This window comes from Oenanthe melanoleuca, chromosome 8 (genome assembly GCF_029582105.1).
Source record: "Oenanthe melanoleuca isolate GR-GAL-2019-014 chromosome 8, OMel1.0, whole genome shotgun sequence".
In the NCBI taxonomy this organism is placed as follows: domain Eukaryota; kingdom Metazoa; phylum Chordata; class Aves; order Passeriformes; family Muscicapidae; genus Oenanthe; species Oenanthe melanoleuca.
Genome location: NC_079342.1, coordinates 23,309,050 through 23,330,524, shown reverse-complemented (window position 1 = coordinate 23,330,524; position 21,475 = coordinate 23,309,050). Strand labels below are relative to the sequence as shown.

General features: G+C 46.8%; 1 protein-coding gene across 1 annotated transcript in view; it reads right to left on the bottom strand.

The window, feature by feature from the left end:
- The window catches only part of HMCN1 (hemicentin 1), a 157,206-nt gene that overhangs the window by 5,712 nt on the left and 130,019 nt on the right, over positions 1 to 21,475 (bottom strand). The window contains exons 75-103 of the mRNA XM_056497859.1: positions 21,313 to 21,469; positions 21,013 to 21,134; positions 20,670 to 20,834; positions 20,398 to 20,505; positions 20,123 to 20,260; positions 19,842 to 19,976; positions 19,340 to 19,609; positions 18,694 to 18,884; positions 18,112 to 18,325; positions 17,515 to 17,649; positions 16,844 to 17,034; positions 16,282 to 16,363; positions 15,031 to 15,300; positions 14,412 to 14,582; positions 13,756 to 13,926; positions 12,031 to 12,201; positions 10,835 to 11,005; positions 10,503 to 10,673; positions 9,953 to 10,123; positions 9,584 to 9,733; positions 9,282 to 9,419; positions 8,837 to 8,958; positions 7,861 to 8,098; positions 6,694 to 6,756; positions 5,520 to 5,639; positions 5,121 to 5,255; positions 4,149 to 4,262; positions 3,742 to 3,867; positions 3,022 to 3,150 (exon numbers count right to left, since the gene is read on the bottom strand). Coding sequence (XP_056353834.1) covers positions 3,022 to 3,150; positions 3,742 to 3,867; positions 4,149 to 4,262; positions 5,121 to 5,255; positions 5,520 to 5,639; positions 6,694 to 6,756; positions 7,861 to 8,098; positions 8,837 to 8,958; positions 9,282 to 9,419; positions 9,584 to 9,733; positions 9,953 to 10,123; positions 10,503 to 10,673; positions 10,835 to 11,005; positions 12,031 to 12,201; positions 13,756 to 13,926; positions 14,412 to 14,582; positions 15,031 to 15,300; positions 16,282 to 16,363; positions 16,844 to 17,034; positions 17,515 to 17,649; positions 18,112 to 18,325; positions 18,694 to 18,884; positions 19,340 to 19,609; positions 19,842 to 19,976; positions 20,123 to 20,260; positions 20,398 to 20,505; positions 20,670 to 20,834; positions 21,013 to 21,134; positions 21,313 to 21,469 — 4,539 coding nt within the window. The remainder of the gene's footprint in view (positions 1 to 3,021; positions 3,151 to 3,741; positions 3,868 to 4,148; positions 4,263 to 5,120; positions 5,256 to 5,519; positions 5,640 to 6,693; positions 6,757 to 7,860; positions 8,099 to 8,836; positions 8,959 to 9,281; positions 9,420 to 9,583; positions 9,734 to 9,952; positions 10,124 to 10,502; positions 10,674 to 10,834; positions 11,006 to 12,030; positions 12,202 to 13,755; positions 13,927 to 14,411; positions 14,583 to 15,030; positions 15,301 to 16,281; positions 16,364 to 16,843; positions 17,035 to 17,514; positions 17,650 to 18,111; positions 18,326 to 18,693; positions 18,885 to 19,339; positions 19,610 to 19,841; positions 19,977 to 20,122; positions 20,261 to 20,397; positions 20,506 to 20,669; positions 20,835 to 21,012; positions 21,135 to 21,312; positions 21,470 to 21,475) is intronic.

Sequence of the window (21,475 nt, the reverse complement as noted above, 5' to 3'; positions counted from 1 at the left end):
CATTCCAACTGTGCCAGGTTGGAGACTTAAGAGGACATATTAATTCACTTTATTTTTGCTTTCCAAGCAATATCTTTTTAGTTGTTTAAATTGCACTCCAAAGTTATTTGAGCCACCCCAGCAGTAAATATCCATCCTTAAATCAGAACTGAGTATTGAGCATACATAGTATGGTAAAGGCCTTAAGGGTAAAATATGCTGAATGGCCTTCCCTCCAAGTAACTATGAGTACTCTTGACACTGTAGGACCTTCTCCCACAGTCTCTCTGACACTACCAGAAATAAATTTTCTCTAGTTTTTATCAAGTTACTTCCCACTCAGCTGGAAATTTGACACATACTGTATTTATTTTCAAACTTAGTATTTCTTCACCAGAAAAAGACAAAAGTCTTTTAATTCCAAACAACTCTGCAATAACCAGAAATAAAAATCCTATTAACATACATCACAGCTATAATTGACACATATTATAAACATTCTCCTACGAGAAATTAAAGATGATCTTAATGGTGACTCAATAATAATTTAATTATTTCATAGTAGTGTGTATTCTGTCCATTACTATTGTAAAAATGGCATTAAGCCAGTGTTGTTACAGCTTCATTTGGATCCCCTGTGAACAGGCTTTTGGGCACAGCTTGTAACTCCCCAAGCGACAAATTCATGAGAATAGTACTTAAAAATCAATACTGTCAGAAATATAGTACAACATTAGGCTGCTTCTTTATGAAGTGGTTAATATTTGAAACATTTAAGGTTTTAAACAATTTAGGAGGATATTAATAATTAAATGCTTTAAGAGTTGGAAATCCAGAGGTAGTAACTGCAGAGTGTTACAATATTTTCCAGCTGTTATTTGGCAAACACACAACTGAAACCTCACATACTTGTGGAATTATCCTTAGGGTAGAATTTTCAGGTCTTACAAATGAGAATTTCGCTTTAAGTATGACAACAACTCATCTGAATTTTAAGTGTATTAACCTCAGTATGTGCTTAAGATGGAAAATTTATTATACATATAAACATAAAAGAAAATAAACTCATTATTTCCTTAGCACTCAAGCGCTGACTTTTACATTCTGCACCTGCCTAAAATAAATTAACACTGATGTCTTTATGACAATCAATGTCCTTGAAACAAATTGTGGATAAGCAACAGAAGATTATCATAGAAATTACAAAACACGTAAAAATCTGAGCAATTTCTTTTGCAAGAGCAGCCTGTGCAATACAAGCAGAACTGACTGCAGGGAGTCACCAGCATTGGTTCCAGACTGCCCCTGTGAGAAGAGGCTACTGAGGTATGGAAAACCTAATATTTATAAGAACAGGGTAAAATTACTTTGAAATTGAAATAGCTACATTTTCAGGCTTTTTCTAATTTGAAAAACAGTACCTGATTTTATATTCTAGATAGCCTTGCATGTGTAATCTGCATTACAGCAACTTTGAGCAAAGCCTTTCCACCTATGTGGAAAGGAGAGAAAACAACACAGGTACCAGAAATGCTGTAAATGGGCAGATAGAGCTCTGTGGAGTCCCAAAGGAGCATCTTATCCTTGTCCAACAAACAGAAAAGGGAATGGTGGCACAAAGGGCTTTACCCAGGGTAAAAATGGCACAAAATTCAGGCAGGAACAAAATTTACTTCTTTCAGTCTGGGCCCTACTTACTTTTCAACTCCTCCCTGTGCTCACTGTTAACAATGACAATAAAAATTGGATTTTATTAACAAAACTAATGCTTTGGATGAATCAGTATTTCAAATATATTTTTAGGAACATAAAAATTCAAAGGATAAAAATACTTTAGGAGGGAGCTTTTAGCAGCCCATGGTCAGAAGGCAGCTTTAAAGCTGCTGGTGTTTTGTGAAAACCTACAGTCCTAGACTTTACCTGGCTTTTTCCTGTCAGATGTTTAAATAGCTTAAATATAAGTTAAGAATCTGGGATTGGTTTTATTTCATTACAGAGGCAGTAAAGCAATATATTGGTCTACAGCCAAACACTTCTTATTGCAATTTAATCTCTTTTTAAAAATCCCAAAAATTCCTGGCTTTTGACAGTCCAAAATCTTAGGCTGTTAAAAAATAAAATAAGAAAAAAATATTTATTACTTAGGAAAGCTAATCTTGAAGGAGTCATCAGGGAGGAATGCTTTTCTGACATGATATGTAACAGCAACAGAAACCAACCTCTCTTGGTGTCACATACCCACATTCAGAAATCGTCATCATCAGGATAGGTCAGCCCTTACATTTTAAATATTTCACATAAATGCAGTAAAGGTGATTCTAAGTGACCTTAAGTCACTTAAGGTGCTTACTGCCTTCCTGAAGTCTCTTAAATGCCAGGGGATGTGCTAATCCACTTGCCATGGCCCCACACATTAAACTCTCTTGCTCCCCACATCAGAGCTCCGGTGACATGGAAGAAAACCCTGCGTGGCTTTATGCCAAGATGGCACAGAGGGTGACTGCATGGCTGGCATTCCTGTGAGTGCTAGGGATTCTATTCCTTCCCTGCTGAGAACCACCCATGCCAGGAGGGGAGCACTGAGGGATAAATGCAGATCAGGTCCCTGTGCTCTGCCTGCTGGGGAACACCCCTGATGAGAGGATAGATGTACTTGGGATGTTCAGGAGCCAAACTCAGTTCTGGGTCTGTCGGGCCTCTTGCAGCTCCTGGGGGTGTACTCTCTAGGGGAACCCACATGACTCCCTGTGTGACTGTCTTCAGGGCGGAGCCAGGCACATCAACAAACCCCACCTGATTTTTATAACTGAAGCCTTCCTGTGGAGTGGTCACTTGCCACATCCATCCACTAGTGTTCTGAAACCCTCTTACACTTAGTTTTAAAATAACGGCCCCAAGCCAATCTCTGTTTGGAACCATTTAGCTCTGTTTGGAATGGAACACTGTTTTAGATGGGCAGCTTGGGAATGCCAGAGCAAGCTTGTCTCTAGAGAAAGGCAGGCAGAAGCAGAGGCAAGGTGTGAGGGGTGAGTGGCAGCTTACCCACGCAGGGCCTGGCGGAGCCCTGGGCGCGGAAGCCCCGCGGGCACACGCAGCGGTAGCTGCCGCGCGTGTTCTCGCACAGCTGGTTGTAGCGGCACTGGTGCGACCCCGACCGGCACTCGTCAACATCTGCAGCACAGGGAACAGCCAAGGGAACAGTCACAGCTCTGCAGCATCCTTGCTGTGCCGGCTCCATGCCTCAAGGCTGCATGGGACCTGGGATAGTGGATGGTGTTCTCACCCATGGCGAGATTTTTAAGGTCCCTTCCAGCCCAAATCATCCCATGATTTCACTGGAACAAAAGCTTTGCTATCACCTATATCAGCTGTGCTTAAAACCCTCCCTGATAAGCAGCAGGGACCTGTGATCTTGACTGAGAGCCCCTGAGCCAAACTCTTAAGGAATCATGCACACACAGAGTAAAACATTTCAATCAATGAATAACAGAGAAATCAAGGTCCCTGCACAGAAAAGACACCAAGGGAAATCTTACTGTTCTTGCTTAAGAACAGTGGAAAACTAGAAATACATCTGCTTTTTAACACCAACTACAAAAAGGTTAAATACAGATGTTCCATAAGTGAAACAAGTTGGTGCTTTAGTACGTGCAAATATTAACAACCGGAGATGGACAATCTTTAGGATTATTTAAAAAAATAAACATCATCATTGTCCCTGTGTTTCCCATAACCACACAATGCATTAATGCTTCTACTTACCAATGCAAGTCCCGTTCTCTGCTTTGGTCATTCCACTGGGACACAGATCAATGCACTTATAGCCACCACGGGTGTTCTTGCAGAGCTGATCAGGCCTGCACACATTCTGCCTGCACTCATTGACATCTTTTTCAAACAAAAGCCAAAAAAAAAAAAAAAAAAAGGACAAATTGGACTCAATTATGTAATGAAATTACCCTGTGTCTACACACTGGATCATTTTATGCACATGGATCAGCCAGCCCAATTCTTGCTGCCTCTGGCTTTCAGTACTGCTTGACAGATTACAAAATGTACATCAAGTGTATCATCCATAGCAGCATTTTCTTTCATAATAAAATAGAGCAACAAATAAATGTTGAACTCTGTCAGAAAGAGGGAATGGACATTCAGAAGTTCATCCCTACCCACGCATTTTCTGCCCTTCAGCTGGAATCCTGGGTCACAGCCACAGTGGAAACTTCCTATGGTATTGAAGCAACGCTGATGGCAGGAGTTGGACTCTTGACACTCGTTGATGTCTGTGGAACAAGACAAATCCTTGACACCAGGGCTGGGAGTTACCCTGAGGGCATTATCTGAGCAGGGTTTGGCTGAGTTCAGCTCAAGAGTGCTTGCTGCTCTCCCATCTTTGTACAAGAAAATGCACATGGGACATAAACCCAAGAATGCTATGTTCTTTCCTGATGGGATTTTAAATTTATTTCTAAAGACAGAAGAAGCAAAAGATTAAAAAAGGAAACAAACCTATAGAAAAACCAAACCCCCTAAAACACACAACCTTAAGAATGAAAATGTATAGACAGGTGTGTTGGGTTGATGTGGCCAGAAATGTGTATTCTGTCACCATCTGCTGAGCCGGGTGGGGCAGTGACCCTGATCTCCTGGCACATATTATCTGCTAATGGGCCAGCTTTAAACCAGCTGGGGCAATCATCTTTATCTTTCCCACAGCCCATCCTCCCTCCAGGAAGATATCATCTGCTGCTGGCCCATTCAGTCCCACTGCATGACTGATAAAATTCCATCATCCCACTGGGATGCAGCCACCATTTAATGGGACTGCTACCAACACCCTGACTGACTGACAGGGTGTCAGCTTGGATTCTGACTCTGTCAGGATTGGGATTGTTCTTTGTAATACTGTATTTCTATTTTAATTTTCCTAGTAAAGAACTGTTATTCATAATTCCCATATCTTTGCCTGAGAGCCCCTTAATTTCAAAACTATAATAATAATTTGGAGGGAGTGGGTTTACATCCTCCATTTGAAAGAGAAGCTTCTGCCTTTATTCAAACCAGGACAACAGGTACTTGGGGACAGTGCTGTGACGTGAGCTGCAGTTGCAGGGAGCTGCTGAGCCCCTTGGCAGTAGTACCTTGGCAGCCGAGGCCGTCGGGCGTCCTGCGGAAGCCGCTCCCGCAGCGCAGCACGCAGCGGAAGGAGCCGGGCACGTTCTCGCAGTCCTGCCCCGCGTGGCAGCCGTGCCCCCCCAGCGCACACTCATCGATGTCTGCAAGGGGAAACGAGCTGCAAACCCCGCACAGCCAGCACGGGGACACACTAACGTGTGTGCCCCTGACACAGCACCCTCAGCATGAGCAGCTACAAACACGTGACTGCAAATACAGTCAGCCGTGAAACAGAGTACCACCAATAAACTGTGTCCTTACAATGAGAAAATGGCCCCAGTAAAACCTCCCCTTAGCAACTTAAGTACCTTAAGTTATCTAAGGGGCATTTTTATCCAAGCTGTCCCCAGCAGCACCTTTCTTACCCTGACAGGTTCTGCCATCAGCAGAGATGGTGAGGCCTTTGGGACAGGAGCAGTAGTAGGATCCCACAGCATTGTGACAGGTGTGGGAACAAGGATTTCCCACAGCACATTCATCTTCATCTGGAACAAGAAAATGTTTGAAAAACCAGTGAGACTTCACAAGAAACTACTCTGATCCTTCCTCAGAGGGATGCAACTAATAAATCCCAAAGGGCAAAACCAGATTTAGCAATTCCCTTCATTTGCAACCTTTCAAGAGGTAATGAAGTAAGTCCACAAAATCATCTCAGGTGATTTCTCCCTAAAACAATCCCAGCTCTAGAGAGACAGCCGGGGCACTCGTGCTTCTCTCCACCTCCATCCCCCAAGGAGGAACACATGGGCTCTTATCTGAGATGCCAACACTCATCCTTTCCTCCATACAGGTCACCTAAGTCCTTCATTGCTCAGCAGGCTCAGCAGAGCCTGAGGCTCAGTGTCCTCCAGGTGTACCGGAGGTGCTGATTTAAAAGCTGTCTGGGCACTACTCACATTGTAGGTGAGGACAGAAGTAACATCTTCAACTTGGATCCACACCCTTTTAGCAAGGATAAGTCACACTTTTTGAAGTGCATACTTTGAACTCTAAATAAAGGGGACATAGGTTCTGGTGGTTTAATAATGTGTCCAGCTCTGGAGCCCTCTGCACAAGGTGGACATGGACCTTTTAGAGCAGGTGCAGAGGACACCATGGAGATGTTCCAAGGGCTGGGCTAAGCTGGGAGAGCTGGGAGTGTTCACCTGGAGAAGGGAAGGCTTCTCGGAAACTTCAAAGCGCCTTCCAGGGCCTAAAGCAGCTCTAGGAGAGCTGGAGAGGGACTTGGGACAAGGGCCTGAAGGGACAGTACACAGGGAGTGGCTTCCTACTGCCAGAGGGCTGGGTTAAATGGGATACTGGGAAGGAATTTTTCCCTGTGAGGGTGGGGAGGCCCTGGCACAGGGTGCTCAGAGAAGCTGTGGCTGCCCCTGGATCCCTGGAAGTTTCCAAGGCCAGGCTGGACGAGACTTGGAGCAACCTGAGCTAGTGGAAGGTGTCCCTGCCCATGGAGGGGTGGAAATAGGGGATCTTTAAGGCCCCTTCCCACCCAAAGCACTCCAGGACCCCATGGTTACACCCACCTGTGTCAGTCATTACCTGAGCAATAAGGCCCAGACGAATCCAAAGCAAACCCTGCAGGGCACTGGTTACTCCGATCCCCTGTATGATAAAAAGCACATTTTGTGGATAAAAGTGTGACCATTTCATTAATTTAACAGTAAGAATTGCATCCTAGCAATTTTAGAATATTTATTATATTTCAACACCAAACCAGAAACTTTTAAATGCAGCCTTTACTGGTTTTCCTACTTTGGCACTAATAGTGAGTATTGCACGCCTTGTGCTGGTTTGAGTAACATTGAATAGATGTGTAGGGGTCCCCTCAGAGTGAGCTGCAAGTTCCACCCCAGTCTAATGCATCCTGGAAAGTTTCTTGTTGAAAGAATAAAGACCACTCAGTTTTACTTCACTAAAAGAAGGACAACAGACCCAAACCAAAAAAATCACCATGTCACAAATCTTAGGAGGTCACTGTAGAAGAACACAACTATGTACTACAAACTGCAATGGAAAACTCAGGGAAAGACTCCTCAAAGGACACAGGGTTTTGGCTGCTTGAAAACTGAAATTTAAAAGCCAAAATTTTAAAAAATCCCAAACACCAGTACCTTAATTGATGGAGGAAATAAATCTAAGTTCAGTAAAGGCTTAGCCAGATCTAATCACAGACATATCTTGACCTTAATACTCCCTTTTATCGCATCTCTTTTTAAATTAGAAAAAAATATGTATTTGGTTTCCAAATTGTACAATGAGTCCCTAGTCTGGCAAGTGTGAAAAACCTTTTTTAACTTAATTTAGAATGTTGTTACTGAAAAGAAAGACTGAAACAGGCAATCCCTCTGCTTTGTTTACTTTCAAACCAGAATAATTTCCCTACTATGTAAAAAAAACCAAACCCAAATAGTGTTAAAAAATAACAGGCCAGTTTGCTCATTTATTAGAGTTTCTTAAAGGAAAATCTGCTCATATAAATCCATGCCCATCCCCTTTGGTGATTCAGGTTCATATAAGCCAGCAGTTAGCAATGCTAACCAATAGTTAATTAATGGGTACATCAACAAGACTTTCAGATCCTGGGATCTACACTAAAGCTATGCAAGTTTCACAGAATTTCCTTTTGAGACTATGGGTGACTCAGTTCTAGGAAGAGAGGACACTCTTTCCCCATTGCTACATTTCTGGGAAAGCCCAGAACAATACCTTTTGCAATGGAAGCGTGGATTTTGAAAGCCACGGCCTCCTCCAGCGGGCTGTACTCTGCAGTGATGGAGGCAGCACGCAGGGTTTGCACCAGGAAGGGCATCCTGCCCTTGCTGGAGTCGTAGGTGATGGTGTGGTTCCAGGTGTAGGGAACGCTGACCCCGTCTGCCGCGAACAGGCGCGTGGAGTGCGCGTGCAGCTGCCCGGGGCCCGTCTGGATGTAGTCCTCTGTGTAATCCTGCAACAGAGCCCTGGCCATCAGCTGCTCCCACACCTGGGCCTGGCTTCAGAGTTGTGAGATGTGTTGACAGAAAGGGGCTAATCTTAACCACATACACATAATCATCACTCTTATTTTAACTGCTGAATCTCACATGCCTAGTCTATTACTTTAAAAAAGATACTGACTGATGTACTAAGGATCCTGATGATAGAAGCCACAGCAGAAGATTTCTAAAAAAATATCTTACTCCTCAATAACAATCTTTTGAGGTCTAAATATTTGACTTTTACTAGAAGCCAGATGCTGGAAAATATGCTAAATAAACAAGTGGTTTTCTTCTGCCACTGAAGAGGGGTATAAATATTGGACATGCTACATATTGCAGTTTTCCAAAATATCAACAATTTCAGGTATATTTATTGAATGCTGGGGTTAATACTGGTTACCTGCTACTAGTTACTAAGTCAGAAAGGTTAAAGATGCATCTTTCTAGCTCTACCCAAAACAACACTGACATGCCAGGCTGAACACTCCTCAACACTACCTGCCATCTCAAACTCTTGAGAGACCAACACCACCCTTGTCACGAGAACTTTCTGCTTTCAAAGGCAACATCAGCATCACCAGTTCAACCAGGCACAAAAGAAGTCACGTACAGTACTGCAGGTTTCAGAACTCAGTGTTTCCTGCCTTCCTCTGGGTGAGAGAAGTACAGATGCACGGGAGCAGGGGTGGTGCCTGAAGCAGCTTTACCTTGACACTGACATCAGCCACTGACTGGAGCTGCAGCATGTGGCCACTCACAACAACATCCAGCAGCAGGGCCCCGTCCGCGTCCAGGCCCCGGGCAACGTGCGTCATGCGCAGGATCTCACCTGGCAGTGAAACAGACGCTGGTTTATCACACATTCCAAACACAGACTCCAACAGACATGTGCAATCTAAACTGCAGTCCCTTGACCTGTTATTGTACTTACATTTTGTAAGGTGTGCCATGTCCATGAGAAAAAACACGACAATTTCAAACTACAGCTCTGAAAGGTGGAATAAAGCCTCAGAAGAACACAGTCTAAAAATACTAGTGGTAAGCACAAGACCTTAGAATTTCAGCAATGGTCCTCTGCTGTCTTTTTAGAAAAACAGCATCTATCTGGCTTTACTAGACACAGAAAGAGCTGGTCTATCCCAGGGAACTCACCAGTTGCAAACTCCACTTGAGTTTCTCTCTTGAAGACAGCGTCAGTGAGTGTAAACCCATTCATTGCTTCCCCAATTTCTTTGGCAGTTGTCCAATAAACCGGGCTGAGTATGGAAACAAGCTTTCTCATTGCTGGGCCTGAAGGAAACACCACAGAAAATCAGGGAGCTTTGGTCTCATCACAGACCCATATGCACAGGAGCTGAACATGAAGAACTAGTGCAACCCTTCAGATCTAAACCAGAAGATTATAGGTATTGGTGTATTCAGAGAAAAAGTTGGTAAGAGTCAAAGAGGCTTACCAAGGGTCCGAGGGACGTTGGTGATCTTTGCCTGTATCACTCTGGTGTCAGAGTCCAGGCTGTCAGTTACTGTGGCATTCAGGAAAGCAATCCCAAATTCCACATCGTTGATATTGCCAATGATGCTGCCCTTGGCACGTGCAGGCCCACCTGTGCAGGGGATGGGGAGAGGCAAAACACAACCCCATGTGATATGTGCTGTTAGGTATTTTAGGGGAGAGAGAACTGAGCTTCAGTTGCATGGCAGATTTAAGCCCAAAAAATTAAATTACCCAGTCAGCTGGCCAAGATGAGAGACAGCACCAGTGAAATCAGGAGTGGCACAGGCTTTCACCACACTGTCCGTGCGTGCAGGCTGTAAATACTCACCAGGACACGCTTGGGTGTTGCACCTGGATATCTGGGAGGAGTCCCCAGGGCAAGGACGGCCACCATTTAACGGGGCTGGGCTGCTGCACACGCGCACCCGGGTCTGCTCTCCTCCTCCACAGGAAGCAGAGCACTGGTTCCATGATTGCCACTGCCCCCAGTTTCCATCCACTGCAGAATAAACAAAGCACTTTTTCAGCTTAAATGCTTCTGGCTGCATCAGTTATGCTGAAGTCAATTCCTTCCTGGAGGAACCAAGGTTCTAAAGGAATAGCTCAAAGGACAACAAAACCATTGTAATGGGCAGGTGTGAATATGCCTGCCATCAGAAACACAGAATCCCAGACTGGTTTGGGTTGGAAGGGACCTTAAAGCTCACCCTGTCCCACTCCCTGCCATGCACAGGGACACTTTCCACTGCCCCAGGTTCCTCCAAGCCTCATCCAACCCGGCCTTGGGCACTTCTGTGGGTGGTCTACATTCCTTATGTGGCTATACCCTGATACCCTGCAGGGAAAGCTGCATTCCTGCTGCTGCTGTGAGCACTGACCTGGGCACAGGTCCGTGCTGCACCTCTGGATCTGCACATCAGGCCCAGCACAGGCCCTGCCGCCGCTGGCTGGGCGTGGGCTGTCACAGCTGCGGTGCCGCCTTGTCTGGCCCCCGTTGCATGTCCGACTGCAAGTGCCCCAACTGCTCCATGGGCCCCAGTTGCCATGAACTGCAAGAATAAGACAGATTTATCCTCCTCAGGGGTTTAAAACCAGTCAGTCAAGCCAGGAAAATAGTTTTGTTGGAGAGTAACTTCTTAATTTTTTTTTTGCCCAAGAGAAAATAACCAAACCCAAAGAGTGGGCGAACAGCCCAACTCAAAGCACTTACCTGGGCAAGGATCACTGTTGCAGAAATCCATTTGCATGTCACTTCCCTCACATGTGTGTCCCCCGAACTGCGGGGCTGGGTCGGAGCAGTGGCGTGTCCTCTGCCTGCTGCCTCCCCCGCAGGACGTGCTGCAGGAACTCCAGCTACTCCACGGGGACCACTTCCCATCCACTGGGGAGAGAGGCAGGGCAGTTACACCTCTGACCACAGGAGTAACAGCACAGCAGTGCTGCATCAGGGAAAACTAACAGGGATGTCACTGACTTTCCACAGCATCTCAGCACTCAGGGATTTCTGCCCATGCGAGGTGAGACCAGAACTCCCCATGCCCTGATCCCCCAGTGCGAGACCCCACATGCAGAGCTGCCTCCAGCTCCGGGGCCAGAAGCACAGGAAGAACATAGAGCAGCTGGAGAGGGTCCAGAGGAGGCCCCAGAGCTGCTCCCAGAGCTGGAGACCCTCTCCTCTGGAGCCAGGCTGGGAGAGCTTGGGGGGTTAGATGGGATAGTGGGATGAAGTCCTTCCCTGTGAGGGTAGGGAGGCCCTGGCACAGGGTGCTCAGAGAAACTGAGGCTGCCCCTGGATCCCTGGCAGTGTCCAAGGCCAGGTTGGATGGGGCTTGGAGCAACCTGGGCTAGTGGAAAGTGTCCCTGTTCATGGCAGGGATGGGATGACAATGAGATGGGCTTTAAAGTCCATCATCACAAGGTCAGTTCTCCCTTCAACTGCTTCCTGATCTTGATGAGGACTCGGTGTAGGATCTGGCAAGAGCATAAAGGAGCATGAAGCCAGAAAGCTGAGTCTAACGTTGCACATTGTAATCCATGGAATTTCCCTCCATCATCCCTGCATTCAGCCAAATACAAAAGTCCTATTTCAGAAATGTGATTTTTCCTATCCTCTCATGAAGCACTCACTGAAATGTGAAAGAAAAAAAACAATAAATGAATAACAGAAGAAAAATTTTAAAATAAATATTTAGGAAACCTATCATTTAACTACTGATAATTTAAAATGTGGCTTCTGTGAGATAACACAACAAGGACAAGGAAAGAAATCCCATTTGCAGGGTCTACAGCAGATGCTAAGTAGTGACAATAAAAAGCTTGAAGGGTAGTTTTTTCAGGCGTTAGACTTTCAGAATGGAAAGCGTTAACTAAGCAGAAGTGGGGAGGGCAAGAGCAGTCTGTTGTCACCTGGGCAGCGGCGGCGGTGGCAGAGCTGGAGCTGCAGGTCGGGGCCGGGGCAGCGGGACCCGCCGTGCGCCGGGGCGGGGCTGGAGCAGCGCCGCAGACGCGTCTGAGAGCCCTTCCCGCAGGAGGTACTGCACGGGGCCCACGGCCCCCAGGGGCTCCAGGCACCGGCCACTGCAAGGGCAAACGGCTTGGGCAGAGAGAACACACAGCCGGGGTATGGCAAATCCCCCACAGTGACCAGAACACACACCCGGGGTATCCCTGATCCCCCACAGTGACCAGAACACACACCTGGGGTATGCCTGATCACCCACACTGACCAGAACACACACCTGGGGTACCCCTGATCCCCCACAGTGACCAGAACACACACCCGGGGTACCCCTGATCACCCACACTGACCAGAACACACACCCGGGGTATGCCTGATCCCCCACAGTGACCAGAACACACACCCGGGGTATGGCAAATCCCCCACAGTAACTAGAACACACACCCGGGGTACCCCTGATCCCCCACAGTGACCAGAACACACACCCGGGGTACCCCTGATCACCCACACTGACCAGAACACACACCCGGGGTATGCCTGATCCCCCACAGTGACCAGAACACACACCCGGGGTATGGCAAATCCCCCACAGTAACTAGAACACACACCCGGGGTACCCCTGATCACCCACAGTGATCAGAACACACACCCGGGGTATGCCTGATCCCCCACACTGCCAGAACACACACCCGGGGTATGCCTGATCCCCCACACTGCCAGAACACACACCTGGGGTATGCCTGATCCCCCACACTGCCAGAACACACACCTGGGGTATGCCTGATCTCCTACACTGCCAGAACAGACACACACCTGGATATCCGAAATCCCCCACAAAATGCCATGAGCAGCGGCCCAAACAATCATCACTTTGACAAGCAAAGATCTTCTCTTTCCTTTCTTTTTTTTTTTTTTTTTTTTTTTTTTTTTTTACTACAGTACCTTACCACCGTTGTGGATCATCAGAACTGAATGCTTGATCAAATCTGGAGTTTCCCAATTCCCTGGGTAGGGCCAAGGCAGCCTGGCTAAAAGCTGCCAGAGAGCAGCAGCCAGAGCTGACTTTCCTGCCAAAACCTAGAGAATTCAGTCTCAGGCCCATGGATGAGCATTTGGCATCACAGTACCAGCAGATCCAGGGAAAAATGGAAAAATCAAAAACTGCAAATTGTACAGAAGGCAACATGTCAGTGGTGAAGGCTCTGAATAAACTACAACCTGTCAAAAGTAGGAAGTACTCATGGGACAGGAAGGAAACATGAACATTCACGTAGTTGGGAGCAAATGTGGCAAAAAATTTTAACAATAAAGGAAAATATACAGATAAAGTCTTAAATTATTAACAATCATTTTTATATAGCTTTTGAATAGTTGGTGGTTTGGGTTTGGTTCTTTTCTTATTTTAACTGGCTTTGCAGGATAAGTTTAGAGTAGAGAGAATTTATGCTGTGAGGATGTGGGTAACAAGTAATACTTTTACTGGTGTAAAAAAATTGCTGAGATTTCTTACACTCACTTTTGTGATTCCTGTTTCCAAGAATTCATGTCATTCAGTTTTAAAAAAAAAAGTAATTGACAAGTAAAAATCAGCTGAAATAATTTGAGTTTGGAGAAACAAAGGGACCTGTATGTGAACCCCTCATGCAAATAAGGTTAAATTACACTTCTCTTACCTGGGCAAGGCCTAAGGTTGCACATGACTGACTCCAGAGCACTGCCCTCACAGGGCTTCCCTCCATGCTGAGCTGGGGGGTTACTGCAGGTCCTGCTTCTTGTCCTGTTCCCTTGGCCACAGCTCCTTGAACATTCTTCCCACAGCCCCCATTCTGACCAGCTCCCATCCACTAAGGACCAGAAAAGCAATTTTCATTAAACAATATTTTTGCAGTATTTCTTGAAATTTTCTCTTCCTTTCCAAAATTAATTACAACTACTTAGATATTATTATCTGCCATGAAAATCCATGGTGACAAAAGTTCATTGTTTGGGCACTTAATGCAAGGCACATTAAAAGTATCAATGCATTGTGGCTTAAACAGGGTTACAAAATAGAGGGAGACTTAGATGGGCAGACAGCGATAGGGGAAAGGTTTTAAAGTAAAAGAGGAGAGGTTTAGATTAGATATTTGGAAGGAATTATCTCTTGTGAGGGTGGGGAGACCCTGGCACAGGGTGCTGCTGGATCCCTGGAAGTGTCCAAGCTCAGGTTAGACAGGGCTGGAGCGCCCTGGGACAGTAGATGGTGTCCCTGCCCATGGCAGGGGTGGAACCAGGGGATCTCCAGGGTCCCTCCAGCCCCTCCCCGCGGGGCAGTGTCCTGCAGCAGTACCTGGGCAGGGCTGGCGCTGGCAGCCGCGCAGCTCGCTGTGGGGGCCCTGGCAGCCGCGGCCCCCGTTGGCCGGCGCGGGGCTGTCGCACTGCCGGACGCGCTCCTGCGCTCCCTGGCCGCAGGTGACGCTGCACGCTCGCCACTCCAGCCAGCTGGAGAACCCTCCGTGCACTGCAACGGGAGCAGGGTGCTGCTGGGCGCTGCTGCTGCCTACAGCTCCCTTAGGCTGACACAGAGCAGTGAGACCTGCACCTGCTGACCCCTGGAAATCCACCTCACTTCATGTCATTACTGTACAAAAATCCCGTACCATAGTTCAAAGAAAATTACTGCGTATGCTCCTAAATGCTTTTCTTTAGAGGCACAGTTCAGTTATAACTGTGCTCTGAGGATAGGATCTGGTTCATTATCATTTTTGTCTCTCACTCTTCACAGCCTCTGTCACACCCAGTTGGATGAGTGTAACAGAATAAAACTTAATGAAAGAGAATCCCACTGACCCTTCAGACTAAACTTATAAAGGAATAAGATCAAACACCTCATCCATAAAACGTGGGCAAGATGAACCTTGACCACATTTGATCCAGATTAACAGTCACTCTGAATTCTGTGCACCTACCCTGCACAGTCAGGGGCGCTGCGGCGAGCACGGATCCCAGCTGGTTCCTGGCCAGGCACTGGTACTCAGCGGTGTCCTCCCTGCGGAGCGCGGCGATGCGCAGGGAGCCGTTGGGCAGCAGGGTCACCCTGTCCTCGCCCAGCAGGGGCCGGCCCTGGCGGGACCAGGAGATGGCAGGAGGGGGCTCTCCCCCGGCCTGGCAGTGCAGCACTGCCGTGGCACCGGCCTCCAGCACCGTCCCCACGGGCTCCACAGTGATCACCGGGGGGCCTGGAAGAGAAAGGGCTCTCTGGGCAACAGCTTGATGGATTCAGTATTAAAGCAAACGCAGAGAAATCCTAAGTCAATTTACTTTGAGTAAAATTATTATTGCTGATCACCCACTGGCAAAATAGAAACACAGAATCATTAAGGTTGGAAAAGATATTTCAGATTACCAAGTCCAGCCATCAATCCAGCACTGCCACCACTGTTCATTAAATCATGTCCCCAAGTGCCACCAGACACATTACAAAAAGCGGGTTTGAACATGCAGCAATTTGAGGACTAAGCAGAGATTAAGGCTCAGCTATAAGAGCACATGCTCTTTAGCCCATTGCTAAAATATATTGTTTTTCGTAAAACCCACAGGAAGATTTTATTATTCATGTCCAGAGAAAACTGAGGGGTAAGGAACAGACCCACAATGCTTGAGCCTACAGTAGGAAGGGCATGTTTAAAAATTCTCCCACTAGCAAAGGAAAACTCTAACATATTATTTTTGCCAAAAATAAAGTAATACCAATGAGAATTAGGATTCATTTCATGTAAGTTGAGAGTCTAGTTTATTCCAGTTGTACTAAGGGAACTAAGAGAAAGAGACCTCTTCAGAGAGTGATTCAGTTCATTCCACACTGGTTTCTACAATGAGGCTCAACCACCCTTTATATCCCTCTCTTCTTTGACCTCAATCACAGCTTAGACCAGACTCTCATATATTCATGAAGGAAGATGCCCAGAGAAGCTCTTGTCTGCCTCATCCCTGGAAGCATTCAAGGAGCAACCAGCTCTAGTGGAAGGTGTCCCTGCTCACAGCAGGTGATCTTTAAGGTCCCTTTCAACCCAAGCCCTTTTATGATTCCACGGAGGAGTGGTTGAGTCCAAACCTCCAGGGCAGTGCCCAACCTGAAACGCCCCCAGGAGCTGCCTGCACCTCCCCACAGGCAGGTTTTCACTCCCTCAAGGGGCTTTAAGCCTCCCTTTGAGCCTTACTCTGCAGGGTCAGTGTCAGGCTGCGCTCCACCACGCCCACGTCATTGGTCGCCACACACTTGTAGTCACCAGCATCTTCATTCTGAGAAACAGAAACAGGGGCTCAGTCTACAGTGCCCTTCCTGGCAAGGAATTTTAATCCCTATTCAAAATGCAGACATGAGTACATGGGGAAAAACTGGGGTCTTGCTGTTCAGATTAGGAATTTAGATTTGGAATAAGAGATTTGCACATGGAGAATGCAATTGCTTTTCCACTGACCTCCAGAACCCAGGCTCTCTTAAGGTCAGGACCTCTTAAGGTCCCATTTAACTGGTCATGACCAGGATCTCACACAGCAGCAATTAGTATGTAAATTCTGTCCTTCTGACAAACAGGGAGAACTCTGACCCCCTGGGGTTTTTTGCCTCAAAATCTGATTCTAGTCTGAATTAAAACATTTGTTAAAGAGAAAAGCAAAAAAGGATAAATGTCCATCCTGACTCTTTCAAACCAATATGACCAGGAATACCTTTATCAGTCAAGTTCAAGGCAGATACTCACAGTACAGGGCAGGACTCACCACAGTGCCATAGATAGCAAGGGAACCATTGACAAGCTGTCGGATCCTGTTGCTAATCTGAACTCCCACACCTTTTCTGCTCCACTGGATGGTTGGAGGGGGATCTCCCCTGACTTCACAATTCAACATGGCATTGCCACCCAGGGGCTCAATTCGGCTGGAGTGATAATCCCCTTTGAAGACTGGAGGCTCTGAAGAAACAAGGGATGGCAGAAAAATAGTAGAGCCAAAATAAAATGTCCCTAATGAGAAGCACTGGCAGAGGACCACTCACCTCTGACTTTCTGAAGGGGGAATTTCAACCTGTTTGGATTTTACCCATTTAGCCATCAGCAAGGTATTAAATACTAGGTGGAATGGCTTTAAACTGACAGCAGGCAGATTCAAATTGAATATTTGGGATAAATTCTTCGCCATGAGGGTGGTGAGGCCCCAACCCAGGTTGCCCAGAGAAGCTGTGGCTGCCCCTGGATCCCTGGCAGTGTTCAAGCACAGGCTAGATGGGGCTTGGAGCAACCTGGGATAGTGGAAGCTGTCCCTGCCCATGGCAGGGCTTGGAACTGGATGGGCTTTAAGGTCCCTTCCCACCCACCCCATTCCAACTCCACTATCCAAACCAGTTGTTACATGGAGCTGTCCAGCAGCAACCACAACTGCTGGATTTCATGTACCTTTGACATAGACGAAGCCAACGGCCTTGATGGAGCCCACTGAGTTCTCTGCAGAGCATACGTAGGTGCCAGAGTCCTCCTTGGACACCCTCTCGATGAGCAGCTCGCTGTGCCCATTGATATCGTCATACTGCGCTGGAGAGAGCAGGGAAAGGGTCCTTCCAGGGACTGCAATGTGCACAGCTCAGAGTGCTTGGAGCTGTGCAATCACAGCAGCACAGCTGGGGGGTCTTGTGCATCCCTGACACACTCCAGGAATGCACAGGAAGCCACTATTGTGACATTTGCCCACATGCACCTATTCACTTCAGCTGCTCTGTAATTTCGAGCATCAGTTGCTGGATGCTGAGTTAATACCATCAGATATGAATGCTTTTAATGTGCTACATAATTGGCTACAGAAGACAGACAATTTTTAATTACCTTCCTTACAGCCTTGTCTCAGAAGCAGTTTTAATTACATGATTGCATAACACTAAAGATATTCCTCACACAATCACTAACAGTTTATTCCAGCTAGAGTTTTCTTCTTCCCTGCCCTAAACTGCAGTGCACAGGGGAAAGAAGTCTGCAGCCAAATGGCCACCAGGGACCCACCTGGAATGATGTTATTGTTAAAAGTCCACATTATTCTGGGGACAGGTATCCCAGCTGCTCTGCAGGTTAACCGGAGCTGCTCTCCTTTGGTCAAGGCCACATCTCCAGGCAGCTCAGTGAAAGCTGGGAGCACGTGAACTGTCAGGGTGACTGTGTGCCTGTCCTCCCCAGCAGCGTTGGTGGCAATGCAGGTGTAACTGCCAGAGTCTTCAGGCTGGAAGGAAACATGGTGGGGAAATTTCAGCTGGGATATATTCAACACCTGGGATATATCCTACAGCACACACCATTTGTATCAGTAAGAGAATCTTGAAAGGCTTGGAACAAGCATTCAGCAGAAATGCTCAGCTGAGCTCTTCCACTTCCCTAAATTTGAAGGATGATTAACACTTCTTTTAACCCTTCCTGAGGATTTACCACTATAAATTCTTCATAGATTTTACTCCCTGGTGAAAAATGAAACTTTTATAATGATTTTGGAACACTAAGAACAAGAACTCAGAATAAAACAATTACTAACCTAGAAGTGGATCTTATCACTGCCAAATGTGTCCAGTAATAGTTTAGATGTAGGGAACTTACCATAACATTGTCCAAAATGAGGTCTCCACCAGGCACAGTCTGGTATTTCCCCACTGTGTTGCTTAACAGCGTGTTGTCCTTCCTCCAGTTGATTGTTGGTGTTGGGATCCCCTCAGCCACACAGGACAGAACAGCCTGGGAGCTCTCTGTAACCGTGTACTGCGGATCCGTGCTGCGGATCCTGGGTGGAACTGTGGGGAGGTCATTACAAACATTTCCTCTGGGTATTATATTATATCCAAGCACAACACTGGAAGATAACCCTTGCCTGGACTTCTGGATTGTCTGTCTCCATCAATAAAATTCAAGCAACTTGGCCAATATTACAACTTAATAACACTCCCCTATATTAAGTAGCACAGTTTTCCTGAACTCCTCCCTGTCCATCCCTAGCTCCTTGCTCTCTGTGGGGTCACATTGGTAACACATATCATTTCCCTACAATCCCACAGGATGGTTTGGGTTGGAAGGGACCTTAGAACCTATCTCATTCCAATCCCTGCTGTGCACAGGGACACATCTGACTATCCCAGCTTGCTCCAAGCCCTGCCCAACCTGGCCTTGGACACTTGCAGGGATGGAGAGAACTCATCCTGTCTGGCCCAGCCGTTACAGAGCCCCCATGCTCCCAGGAAGAGTTCCTCACCGTGCACAGTGAGCTCCATGCTGGATGTGCTGGATCCTGCAGGATTTGCTGCTGTGCAGGTGTAGCGGCCACTGTCCTCGGGCTGCACAAACAGGATCTGCAGAGCTCCCGTGCTCAGGATTCTCCTTTGCATGGACTCTGTTATCTGCTGCCCATCCTTATGCCAGCTGATCTCTGGCCCAGGGTAGCCTTCAGCCTCACACTGCAGAGTGACAGACTGATCAGCGGCAACAACATATTCCTCCGTGTGGGACTTCATTACAGGAGGAACTAGAGGGAACAAAGAATTAGATGTGTAAGAAGCAAGGAACACTTTAGTTCTTAGTGAAGATAATTCCAAAAGATCCTAAAATAGGCATCGAACTAAAGAGAATAAATCTCCTGGGCTGTGTTAATCATCACATCAAACTGTGATGAAAGCACTATAAGGAAAGCACTGGGTCCCTTTCTATTGCTCAGAATTATGTTTGGACCAAGAGAATGAGTTGAAAAGGTGATTTACCTTGAACTTTCAGCTTGATCTTCCCCAGAGCAGTGCCAGCTGGATTCTGAGCAACACACATGTAAGTGCCAGCATCTTCCACAGCTGCTCTAGCAATCTGCAAATTGCCACTTGGCTGGACCATGTAACTGTTGCCTAAAACAAATATAATCAAAATATGACACTTCTGGCTTGGTTTTTGGTTTTAAATGAACAGAGAGGAGAAACCCAAGTTTCAGGAAAGAAAAACGGGTGTCTGTGTCATTGGAGGGCAGGCAGGGTCCCAGGCTTTGGGAGGATACCTGTAGTGATGATGTTGATGCCCTCCTTCTGCCATGTGATCACGGGCTGAGGAGTGCCTGTGGTCTCACAGGGCAGCACAATGGGATTGTTCACAATGACATCCAATGCCCCTGGCTGGGCCCGGATCACAGGTGGCTCTGTGGAATGAAAGAAAAAGGGAAAAGCATAACGTTCTAGGCTAAGAAAATACAGAAGAGCACTAAAACTGTACAACCAGAGCAGGTTGAAATAGCAATGCTGCCAGAACAGTCTTGCTCTTCAGCCTCCAGCTTACCCTGCACGTGCAGAGTGACGTGCCTGTGGGCAGAGCCTGCAGCGTTCCGGGCCACGCAGGTGTACCTGCCCCCATGGGCCAGCTGGGCAGAGGGGATCTCCACAGCTCCTGGGGCAGAGAGAGCACCACAACATGCACAGCATCCTCGAGGCACAGCATCCCTCATTCCATTCCAAGCCATCAGAGAGGGGATCTTTGGGGGATTGTTTGCATTTCTGTAATTCATTCCTTATGGATGTGCCTGGTCGCACTAACTTCCTGCAGCACGTTACCTGAAGAGAGAATTCTGTAGCCATCTCCTCTGGGAAGCAACTTGATGCCATTTTTGGTCCAATGAACTGAGGGGACGGGAACACCGGAGGCGGTGCAGGAAACCACGACTGGAGACAGCTTTGTTACCAGGAGCTCTGTGGCTTCATCTGCTATGGATGGGGGCACTGAAAATCAAGGGCAAAGGTTACTTGCTCACATTAATTTGTTATAAATTCTTGGAAATACCAGAGACTTATGGACATCAGTATCAAAGAGGAAAGAAATAAAAATCTCATCTCAACATTGGAACACCCCAAAGAAGTTCTGGGTGCCTCACATGTGAAATAGCAATATCCCCTCTACCTTGAACAGTGAGATCAATTGCCCTTTGATCTTCTCCTGCATCATTTGACGCAGAGCACTCATAGACAGCAGTGTCATCCACAGTGGGAGAAATGATTACTAAGGAACCTGAAGACAGGAGTCTGAACAAAGGAAAAAGAAAGTAAAAGACATTTAAATACTTCTTGCCTTCTGAGCTAATCAGCCCACTGAATTTGCTGGCTAGACAAGGTAGTGTTTAAGCACAGATAGATTTTTTTCAAGTGCCAAAATCATCTCTGAAAACTTGAAACCCACAGTGAAAAAGAAAACACTTCTCACCTGTATATATTCTGGTTCTGGTCAACACTAAGCAGATGCCCATTCTTTTTCCAGCTAATTGCTGGTCTGGGAATTCCAGTGGCTTCACAAGGCAAAGTGGTTTGCACATTTACGGTAACTGTGATGTTCGTCTGCCCAGGAGCAATAGTTGGAGGAACTAAGG